Source organism: Rattus norvegicus, chromosome 18, assembly GCF_021556685.1.
Source record: "Rattus norvegicus strain SHRSP/BbbUtx chromosome 18, alternate assembly SHRSP_T2T, whole genome shotgun sequence".
In the NCBI taxonomy this organism is placed as follows: Eukaryota; Metazoa; Chordata; class Mammalia; order Rodentia; family Muridae; genus Rattus; species Rattus norvegicus.
In genome coordinates, this window is record NC_141551.1 from 45,053,475 (window position 1) to 45,065,654 (window position 12,180).

Genomic DNA, 12,180 nt, shown 5'->3' on the forward strand with positions numbered 1-12,180 from the left:
ATCACACTACTTTTTTTCCCCCAGAGCCTTCTGATATTTTGGGTTTATCAATTCTTGTGGCTTTATGAATTATGTATAGATTAATGGCATCAAATACATTATCTCATATACTATACAACTACTTTCCTGAATCTGCAATTTAAATATATTTGATCTATATGTATATTAGAGTTGATAAACACTGTGTGAAATAAGGCAAGTATGGTTACCACTGTACCACTAATGGCACAGTGCATTTTGTATAGGGGCTTAGACTACTTTGCATCCATCATGCAGTTGGATGTGGAGGAGGAGAGGGCAGGGAGAGGGTACATGTGTTTTCTCTCTGCCTTGACACAGAATTGATACATACCACTTCCACTCTGATTACACTGGCAAGACAGAATCACAGAGTCATTTTCTAACCAATTTTTAAGCTTTTATTTTTTTTTCATTTAAATTTGGTCAAAAAATTTGTCATTGCCCCCTTTAATATTCCTTATCCAGGAGTTAAGGAGTGGGCATTGAGTCTGGACTTTTTGAAAGATAAAGATGTACATGTGAGCATATCCCACTAGCTGTCTGATTGCTAAGTTAACTTCATTGATCTTATTTCTTGTTAATACAAAAAGTATGTTTTTCACCTTGAATTCTTTTAGAAAGCTCTTTTAATTTATAGTGATAACTTTATTGGTTCATGAACTTTTGCTTATAGAAATGGATGGTGGTGTTGATGATTTAAAAATAAATCATGAAAAGAAGGAATTGGGTGAAGACAAAATGTTACCAAGCTCAAGTTTTACACCATTATCATCTGCTGCCATTGATCATCAGATTGAAGTGCTTCTGTCTGAATGGAGTAAAAACGCAGACATGCTTTTCAGTATTCATCCCATGGATGGGTCTTTACTAGTTTGGCATGTAGATTGGCTAGATGAATACCAGCCTGGTATGTTTCGTCAAGTTCAGGTACTGTTAATCATCTATGATGAGTTCATTCTTTTTTGTTAATGTGAAAACTTTTTGTAACATGTTTTTATGTAATTATATGTTCTAATACCCACCTTCTTAATTCTAGGTGTCCTTTGTTTCCAGAATCCCTGTAGCTTTCCCCACAGGTGATGCAAACTCTCTTTGTAAAAGCATAGTAATGTACGCCTGTACCAAGAATGTTGACTTGGCTATTCAACAAGGAAAACAGAAACCTACTGGCCTCACTCGCTCTACATCAATGCTTATCTCCTCTGGACACAGTAAATCATCAAATAACTTAAAATTAAGTATTTTTACCCCGAATGTTATGATGATTTCAAAGCATGCTGATGGTTCTTTGAATCAGTGGCTGGTTAGTTTTGCTGAGGAATCTGCTTTTTCTACAGTGCTTAGTATTTCTCACAAATCCAGATACTGTGGTCATCGTTTTCATCTTAATGATTTAGCTTGCCACTCAGTATTACCTTTATTACTGACAACATCACACCATAATGCATTAAGGACACCAAATGTTGGTAACCAAAAGCAAGCTCATGACACTATAAATATTGAAGAATGTTCCTTGGCACAGCAAAATAAAAGCAACGTTGATATGGCATTTCAAGATCCCAATGCAGTTTATAGTGAGCTTATTCTTTGGAGGGTTGATCCAGTTGGGCCACTATCTTTTTCTGGAGGAGTGTCTGAGCTTGCCCGGATTAATTCTCTTCATGTTTCTGCCTTTTCCAATGTGGCATGGCTCCCTACTCTCATACCCAGTTACTGTCTAGGTAAGCACACTGATTTCCATTTCAGTGATTTAGATTTTTATATACTTACTGAAAGGTTACGTTTTAAATGTTTATAAATACCTTCTAGGTGCATACTGCAACTCTCCTAGTGCATGCTTTGTAGCTAGTGATGGACAATATCTGAGGTTATATGAAGCAGTTATTGATGCCAAGAAACTTTTATATGAGCTTTCCAACCCTGAAATTTCTGTAAGTACAAACTTTATGATGTTTTTAGATACTTAACCTGTACTTGCTTGACCTGTTCTAGAATTGTGGCCTATATTTTGTGACAGATAGTCACATTTTGTTACTTTTTTAAAAAACCTTCATCTTGTACTTGTATAGTGATTTTAAGTTAAGCCCCTTCATTATTTCTAGACTGGGGTTGAGCTCATTATTATTGTTTTATACTCACGGACCCTGCAGACAAACATGTTGGTTATGTACTAAAACACCAAGGAAGTCATGGTGCAGTAAAGTAAGAGTACTCAGAGAGAAAAGCACAAAGTTAGCCTGGTTGAGCATGTATGTCAATAAGCCTGTGATCTATGAGTTCAAGTCTCAGCCCCTCCCTCAGCCCCTCCCCCCCGAGTCTAGTTCTATGTTCTTTACTCAAAGATAGATGGGGACTACCATCTTTAGAAACTTGCTGGTTCCTCTATAGTTAAAAGGAACCAACTCTAGAGAATAATAAGAGTGGAATTTTAATCTTAAACATGAGAAGAAAAAGCCCTTGGCTTGGTTGCAGCTCAAAAAAGTCTGCCTGCCTGCCTGCCTGCCTGCCTGCCTGCCTGCCTGCCTTCCTTCCTTCCTTCCTTCCTTCCTTCCTTCCTTCCTTCCTTCCTTCCTTCCTTCCTTCCTTCCTCCTTCCCTCCCTCCCTCCCTTCCTTCCTTCCTTCCTTCCTTCCTTCCTTCCTTCCTTCCTTCCTTCCTTCAAGATTTATTTATTTACTTTATATAACTACACTGTAGCTGTCTTCAGATACACCAGAGGAGGGCATCAGATCCCATTACAGATGTTTGTGAGCCACCATGTGGTTGCTGGGAATTGAACTCAGGACCTCTGGAAGAGTAGTCAGTGCTCTTAACTGCTGACCATCTCTCCAGCCCCAAGGAAGTCTTTCAAGTTTAACACTTATACCATGCTAGAGACCCACTTCTTACACCTCTTACAAAGCCTAACTAGTGGAAGCCTACTGTCTCTATTTACTAAGCCCTCCACTAAGAGAATATTTCTGCATTCTTTTAGTACTAATGTGTAGCTGGGTTTTTGTTTTGTTTTTCTGTTTTTGGTTGATTACTTGACTTTAGGAAAAGAGAAACGTGTTTTTAGACATAGGCTAGCCTTAAACACACAGCTCTTTTTGCTTCTGTCTCCTGTGTGCTCTGCAGGAGGCATTTGCAGGCTTATTGGTGTTTTCAAATATCTCCTGAGGCAGACTGTGCTTAAGCTTCCTGCTTAGATGATTCTAACCTAATTTACCAATAGTTACCAGTTTTTTTTGGTTTTTTTTTTTTTTGTTTTTTTTTTTTTTCGGAGCTGGGGACCAAACCCAGGGCCTTGTGCTTCCTAGGCAGGCGCTCTACCACTGAGCTAAATCCCCAACCCCTAGTCCAGTTTTTAATGCTCAGAGTATAAAAGTAGTAGATCATTGCTTTATGATGTCCTGTGAAGTTTTTTTTAAAGGATAATTTTATAAAACAATGTTTTGCAAAGCATATGAGTATGTATGTTACACACATTTATTGCTTTTGTAACAAGAGACATTTATTGAGGGTCTTTTATTTGTTGAGCATTGTTTTAACTGTTGGAAGTTTGGTTGTAAAAAGTCAGAAACTAATACCAGAAAGCTCATTCTAGTGAAGTAAGATAAGCTGGTGGAAGGGAACTAGCTAAAAATATATTGGTTAACAAGTACTGTGGAGAGAAACAGTGTTGCAAAAGAAATAGGGAGTGTCCCTGGCTGTTTAAGGGAATGCTTTATAGAAAACACATGAAGGAATTGAATGAGCTAGACATATGGCTACAGGGAGAGTGATTCAAAAAGAAGGTTGACCCTGCAGCCAAAAGATATTGGTTATGTAATAAAACACTAAGGAGGTCATTGTGGAGTAAAGTAAATTAGAGTAGTCAGAGATAAAAGCAGAGAGTTAGCCTGGTCAGATCCTTTGGAGGAGGCCTTATAGTCCTTGAACTTTTGCCTAAAATGATATGGAAATCATGGAAAATCCTATAATGTTTATAGTTGAAAGAAACTATATTTATATTACTTGAGTTCATGATTTATTATAACTGTGTTTGAAATTTTGTGTTTTTTTTTTTAATTAAAGAAGATATTTTTCTTTTTTAATAGAAATATGTTGGTGAAGTATTTAACATCGTCAGTCAGCAGTCAACAGCCAGACCAGGATGCATTATTGCATTAGATTCTATTACCAAGCTTGTAAGTATTATTTTTCTGCTATTTATCATTAAGTAAATGACCTGTGTATCAACTTATGTTGGTGTTTATTTATCTCAGCATGGCAGAAAAACCCAGTTGCTTCATGTTTTTCAAGAAGACTTCATTTTGAATAACCTTGAGAAGAAACGTCTGGGAATAGATAGCATTTTATTGGATTCAGGTAAGGAAGAATTGTGATTTGAGAAGTATTAACTCAGCTTATATCAGATAGTTAATAAAGTTGAATTAATATACTTCAAGTTGCTTTTCAGGTTGATATTTTTATCATAATACTGCTATCTTTTTCTTCTGTGCATGAATTTATATACTCACTTATATTATCTAATTAAGTGCCTAGCCTGGCCTTAAACCCCATGCTCAAGGTATCCTCTTGCCTCAGCCTCCTAAATGGCTTGAATATAGACATACAGGCCTTCTCCTGGCTTATCTTTCTACTATTAACCATTGGTAGTTTCTTACCGTGGTTTCAGTTAATGTTTCATAGTATTCCCTGAGCTTTCATGAACTGTAAAAGTACACTTTATTTTTCATGTTGTTTTGTAGTTCTGGACATCCTGGCCATATGCTAAAAATGAGGAAAATAAAGGATGGTAAGCTGGCTTAGACAGAAAATGCTTGTCACATAGCATGAAGGATCTGAGGCTGATCTCTAGAACTCATGTTTAAAAAGCTGGACATAGGGGTTGGGGATTTAGCTCAGTGGTAGAGCGCTTGCCTAGGAAGCGCAAGGCCCTGGGTTTGGTCCCCAGCTCTGAAAAAAAAGAACCAAAAAAAAAAAAAAAAAAAAAAAGCTGGACATAGCAGTACATTTGTAATGACAACATTACAGAGACAGACACATTTTGAAATGAGAGAATTTGAGTCAGAATATAAAGAGAGTGCTTGTCAAAGAGTTTAGCATCGACCTCTGGCCTCAACACACTTGCACACACTTAAGCATCCATCCTCCCTGGGAAAATTTTATTAGAGATTGAGAGAAAAACAAGCAGAACAGACATGCTGTAAATCTTGTCTTCTGCCAGGAGAAGGTTGAAGAAGAGAAAAATATAAGCCTTTGAAAGTTAGTATCTGAGAAAGCCAATGTGTCCACAGTGGAGGACAAGGACCACATGGCAAGGGTGGAAAGCAGCTTGAGGAAAAGTGAGAAAGAGGTTCAGAGTGTTGAGCAAAGCATGCCCAGGCTTTGACCAGTATTTGAAGAAAGGAATAGAAAGCCTTGTGAGATGGAGAATACTTTTAATCTCGCTCTTGTGAATCTGAGGCAGCTAGAAGTTTGAGGTCAGCCTGGTTTAGATAGTGAGCTGCAGGCCAGTCAAGGCTATGGAGCGAGATCCTGTCTAAAATAGATAAAAGAATAGTCAAAAGGAAAATTCCAGCAGACTACATGGCAAAGGTATCACAGTGCTGCATGATAGATGGCCCTGCAAGCGGCTAGAGGTGTCTGCATCCTATTTTTTTTTTTTTTTTAATTTTTTTTTTGGAGCTGGGGACCAAACCCAGGGCCTTGCACTTGCTAGGCAAGTGCTCTACCGCTGAGCTAAATCCCCAACCCCTCCTATTTTTAATAAATATATTAAAACTAAACTTTTTTTAAGGGAATTTACTCTAATGTATAGTAAATTTTTCTCTGCTGCTTATGTCTCTAGTGTTTTCTAAGAGTCTTTTTAAATTTTTCTCTTTAAAGTCAAATACATGATCTAGTATTTCTTTTTTTTTTTTTCTTTTCTATTTTTCGGAGCTGGGGACCGAACCCAGGGCTTTGCGCTTGCTAGGCAAGCGCTCTACCACTGAGCTAAATCCCCACCCCGATCTAGTATTTCTTAAAATATTCAAGGAATTCTTCCCGATTATATATACTTTTTAAAAAATATTACTTTTCCCAGAAAATACCTATGGAGTTACACTTTGTCTTTTTGATCTATCAAGAAAAATAGTTCACAAATGGCTATTATTATCAGAGTATTTTTGTTTTTGTTGTAATACTCAAAAATAAAATGGACTTATCCTCATTTTTCTTTTAATTCTTATAGATTGAGTGAAAAGTAGTTAACTTAGAATTTATTTTCAGACTTACGCTTTGAGTTAGTTCCCTGATATAGGAAGATATAAGATCCTTAGAATTAACTTTCTTTTTTCTTAAGATAATATTTTTTATTCTTTGAGAGTTTACAATTTCCCTTGACTCTTCCCAGATCTACCTTTTTTTTTCTTACCACTGAGTCTAATTTATGTAGCTTATATACTCAAAGGTAGGGGATCATCTGCTGGAGAATGGTCAACCTATCAGGAGCCATACTCTTCAAGAATACTGATCCTTTCTCCCTCACCTAAAAGTAGACAATTTTTAGTCCCTCTTTAATAGGGTGGGTTCTTCTAAGCCTCCTCTCTTTCATGGTAGAATGTTGACTGACATAATCTTATACAGATCTTACACAGGCAGCCATAGCTCTGTAAGTTCAGGAATTCAGAGGTTCTGTAATGCCCAGGAGATACTATTTTGTCCCAGTTCTCCCCAACTTTTGGCTTTTAGAGTCTTCCTTGAGAGCTATAAATGCTCATCTTAGGGCTGATTTCATTGGCTTTGTTATGTTTTCATTTTCATTTATTCTTAGGAAGTTGTTATTTCCCTCTTCATTTTTGCAATGACCCATTTGTCATTTAGTAACTTGCTGCTTTATCTTCATATTTTTTCTCTTAGAATTTTTTACTTTATCTCGTGGTCAGACAAAATACTAGATGTTGCTTGAATTATCCTGCATTTGTTGAGACTTACTTTGTGTCCTAAGGTGTGATCTATTTTAAGGTTGTCTCACTGGGGTGCTAAGAAGAATATGTATTCTTTAGTGTTTGAGTGGAGTATTTTGTATATGAGGACAGGTTTACAGTTGTGGTATTTCAGGCTTTTAAACAAACCAGTCTAAAAGTTTTCTGGTTGAGGTTGAAAAGTCACCAGTTGTTCAGATGAACCTGCCTTTGTCGTTTGACCCTTTTCATAGCTACATAAATACTTTCAGTGTTTTGTACATTATAGTATGACATAGGACTTTCTGTTGTGCGTCAGTCTTGTGTAGGTGTGCCTTGTCATGGAGCTCCGGAGCTTTTGCATGTTGGGTTCATACATTTGTCTGAAGGATCTAATTCTTCCATTTTGTCTTTTTACCCCAATAGTGTATCGTCACATGGTCATTTCTGTTGGTAATGGAAATGGTCATTTCCATTGAGTTCTTATGTGACCCATTATGTTTTTCATTTCCTTCATCTTTTTATTGTGAGTTCTCCTCAATTTTTTATCTCTTTATTTTGTGTCTCCTATTAACTTCATTATTTCATGCAGCTGTTTATGATCTCTTGGAAAGTATTCAAGTCCTTGACTTGTTTTACCCTATTCATAAACATTCTTTTGAATTCTGCAATGGAATTTCATGTAAATCATTTTAACCAGGGGCCATTAATATGGAATTCATAATTTTTGGAGAAGGAAAGTTGTCTTGGTTCTTTGTGTTACTTGTCTTTTGCTCTGCGATCTGCCCTTCTAGTATTAGATTATTGGATAAGATCTGCTGCCGTTTCTGTTCTTTTAAATTGGGTTTTTCTTTTAGTAAATGTGTTTGCAGTGTTGAGGAGAAACTAATAATGGTCTATTGGTTTTGTGATAATTTCAAGATGATGCATTTAGTTACTCATTTTAGCAACTTTTGTGCTGTTTACACTTAGTAGTGAGAAAGAAGTTTTTCTCTTTTGTTTTTGTTTTTTTTTTTTTGTCTGTGCATGTATGTGCATGCTTGTGTAAATGAAGGTGTGGATATGGCAGGCTGTGCACATGTGGAGGCAAACACAACTTTGGTTATTCAGTTCTTGCCTTCCCTCTTTTAGATGGGGTTTCACTTGTTTTGTTCTGCTGATGCATTACATCCTTTAGCCTAATGGGAATCTGAGCTTCCAGGCAAGTCTCCTATCTCAGTAAAGGAGAACTGAGACTATAGATGTATGCTAGCACATTGTATCATTAGGCTTGTATGGTAAGCACAAGTTCTAGGACTACCCTGTGAGGTAGGTTTGTCTCTGTCTCTCTCAGTGAGTGTGTGTGATACCTCACTGTAACAGTTCCATAGTAATGACTATAATAGGAATTTTAAGATAAAAATGCGCAAAGTAAAAATTTTAAATTTAGACCTTAAAATGAAATTTACACATAGCATGTATATAGTTAAAATTTCAAATTAATGTAAATTCATTTGCTAATGACCCATTCCATAATACTGCTTTGCATTTTAAAGTTTCTTTCTATAAAAAAATAAAGTATATTAGCGTCATATATTAAGTATACTATTTCATCCATCGGTCTTAATGAAAAATATTCCTGATGTCAACAGGCAGTTCACGTAACGGATTTTCTGAAAAGTTCTACCTGGTTGTGATAGAGTGTACTCAAGACAACCGTTCACTCTTACGTATGTGGGATTTACACTTAAGGTCGATTCCTGTCTCACTGGGTAAGTCGACTATTTTTTTTTTTTTTTTTTGGTTCTTTTTTTTTTTTTCAGAGCTGGGGACCGAACCCAGGGCCTTGCGCTTCCTAGGCAAGCGCTCTACCACTGAGCTAAATCCCCAACCCCTCCACTATTTTTTTATATTCAGATAGACCTGTATTTCAACAAGTATACATACACAAGTAAAAAAATATAGAAAAATATAGGGCTTTTTTTGTTTTTAAAGAAATTCACTTTTACTTCATTACATAGCCCTACATATATTTAACACAGTTTTACAAACCATATACATTTTTATAAGTAAAATTAATATTATATATTAATTATACAAAGTAAGAGATGTATTATTACCTTTTCATGTATGTGTATAATTACTTGACTTTGTCCTTCCTTTTCCCCCTTCTTCTTCCTCTTTCAATTATCTTTTCCTGAACCCGTCTTCCTTCCCATTGTTTATTGAGTGAGTTTTGAAACCATTTTTATATACTGCTGATAATTCTAGTTTATTTAGACTACCAAAAATAAAACAGCTTTCTTCCTTTCTGTAAATAATCACCAGTATATCTATAATGTTATCTTTTTTATTTCAGCTATTTATTTAAAAGTAGCAATTGCAATACTTATTCATAAAGGATTCCCTCCCAGATTTTGGTTTTGTTTTTTTGTTTTATAGATGAAAGAATAGATACAAAAATATCAGAAGCTATTTGGCTACCAGAAGAACATTATTCCTCTTCTCCAGAGAAGATTCTATCTCCATTTTCACAGAAATTCCAGGCTTGCAGAGCTAATCTCCAGAGTACCAGCAAGTTGTCTCTTTTTTCTGAAATGGTATACAGCAAAGAGTTGGATTTGCCAGAAGGAGTTGAAATAATAAGTGTTAAGCCTTCAGCAGGTTTGTAAAATTTACCAAAAAAGACTAATCCAACTTCGTAAGCCATGAATGCTTACCACTGTTTTTATAAGTAAATACTATACCTCGCTCTGAAGTACATACACAGCAGTATGTACTTTGAATATATATTGAAGACTTACTATGGTTTTAGGTTATGTAACATTTGTCAGCCAATTCTGTTTACTTTTCTTACTGCTTTGAGTAATTACCTGAAAAAGCCACCTAAGAGAGGTTTATTTGACTCCCAGTTCTAAGGTATAGACTATCATGGCAGGAACTTGAACTGGCTGGTCATAGGAAACAGAGAGCCATACATGAATGCTGGTGTTCAGCTCAGGTTACTCTGTGTTATTTACTTTTCTTTTGCCATAAGAAAAACAAAACACCATTGACCAAGGCAGCTTATCATAGAAAACATTTAATTAGGCTTAAAATTTTAGAGAACTAAGAGTTCATCAGGGCAAAGTGACAGGGTAGTAGGGCAGCAAGCAGTAGCTTGCCTGGAACAGCTACTGAGAATTCACAACTTGAAAAGCAGGAAACAGAAAGAGCACACTGGGACTGGCCCAAGTTGTAGAAAACCACACAACCTCACTTTCTGTGACACTTCCAGCATGGCCACTCCTAGTCCTTACCAAACAGTTCTACCAACTGGGAACCAAGAATTCAAATATTGGAGCTTCCATGAGCCATTCTCATTCAAACCACCACACTCTTGTTAGGTCCAAGAACCAGCCCATGGAATTGTTTTGCTAAGTAAATGGAACCTAAAAACTCCCTCAGAAGTTTGCCTAGACTTTTGTTTCCGTGGTGACTCTAAATTCTTGCAAGTTAACAAAACTATCACATTAAACAAAGTAAATTACCTCATTTGCCAGCATTTTAGAATTTATAGTAGTTTTCTGGAGCCATGTGCTAAGATAGACAGTACAAGGTTCCTGAATCATCACCTTTATTCCGATTGCATTTTGAAAATGCAATCTCTGAACTTGGAGCAGCAGCATCCTGTGAACTTGTTAGAAAGTTACTGATTCATGTAGTGGCTTAGTGCCCAGTAATCTTATATAATAAGCCTTTCATGTATTTGCCCTACATGTATCAATAATACAAAACACAATACTAAGTCTGTTTTTAGACTGTTTAAAAACTGGAGTATCTCAAAGTGGTCTTAAATTCTCCAACTCATTCTTTTTATTCAGCCTTCCAAGTGCAGGAACTGTAGTCACTCCAAACTCTATTCTTAAACTCCTGTTTATTAAATAATCATATTTTTATGAAAGTGTGACACTTCATCACATACGCTCGGTTAGAGACTGGCAAGTCTAAGTAACAAGTACTCCAGTGATTTTTGTGCTGACAGGTATAGAGTGCTAAGGCTCTAAAACAGTGGTTCTCAACCTTCCTAATGCTGCAACCCTTTAATACAGTTCCTCGTGGTGTGGTGACCCCAACCATAAAGTTATTTACATTGCTACTTCATCACTATAATTTTGTTACTGTTATGAATTGTAATGTAAATACCTGTGTTTTCTGATGATCTTTTGGCAACCCCTGTGAAAGGGTCATTCGACTCTCCAAAGGGTTGTGACCCAGAGATTGAGAACTACTGTTCTGAGACTACTGCTATAGCATTCATGGTTTTAGTCGTTTATTTTTCATTTTCATACTCACAGTATCTATTTGGTTTTTTTTTTTTTTTTTTTTAATTATTTGCCTGTTTTTGCTGCTTCTCATTCCTTTAACTGATTCTTAAGATACAAACATTTTTCTGTTTCCTATCAGGTTCTTGATCTTTTGTGAAAGGTGAAATTTTTAGGAGTTGGATTGTTAATGATATTCTAACTAATTTTTATTATGCTTCTATATATTAAAGCATCAGTGCAAGGAAAAGTAAAACTAGAAAAAGAATAACTTTTCTGTTGACAGAATTGTTACTCTCCAGAGCAGCAGGTCTTCACTCTTCAGCTCCTAGTCAAAGCCACCAGCAAGATAGAGAGGTCAGAGACACTGACCATCGGCAGCGCTTGGCCCAGTTTAGAAGTTATGTGGAAAACCGGTATTTGTTTATTTCATAAATGCAGTCAAATATTGTTTATTCCTACAATTCCCGCAGTTGGAAGGCGAAAGGAGAATTGCTGCAAGTTCAGTGCTGACCTGGTCTACATAGCCAATTCCAGGTCCTCTTGTGTTATATGAGGCTATATTAAAAATAAAAAGTTGTTTAGGGGGCATGTAGGGAAAACTTTTCTAGTGTGAGATAGGTAGGTAGGTAGGTAGGTAGGTAGGTAGGTAGGTAGATAGGTAGGTAGGTAGGTAGGTAGGTAGATAGATAGATAGATAGATAGATAGATAGATAGATAGATAGATTGATTTAGTAAATTCCCTTGGAAGGGATTAAAAATGTTTATATTCAGCTTAAAGGAATTGACAGTGACCTTAAAGGCATTGTAATGTTACATTTGGTTAAGGCTTTAAAATAACATTAGTTAAGATGATATGTGCTTTAAAATATAGTAGAGGCTTATGGTATGGTTCAGTGGATAAAGGTGTTTGCTGTTAGGCCTGATAATCTGAGTTAATCTACT

General features: G+C 36.2%; 1 protein-coding gene across 9 annotated transcripts in view; it reads left to right on the forward strand.

Moving 5' to 3' along the window:
- Dmxl1 (Dmx-like 1) overlaps positions 1 to 12,180 on the forward strand; it is a 171,435-nt gene that overhangs the window by 46,442 nt on the left and 112,813 nt on the right. For all 9 annotated transcript variants that reach the window (XM_087592837.1, XM_087592831.1, XM_087592833.1 and 6 more), the window contains 7 exon segments: positions 695 to 948; positions 1,058 to 1,742; positions 1,831 to 1,952; positions 4,100 to 4,189; positions 4,268 to 4,370; positions 8,584 to 8,703; positions 9,374 to 9,595. In XM_087592837.1, coding sequence (XP_087448963.1) covers positions 695 to 948; positions 1,058 to 1,742; positions 1,831 to 1,952; positions 4,100 to 4,189; positions 4,268 to 4,370; positions 8,584 to 8,703; positions 9,374 to 9,595 — 1,596 coding nt within the window.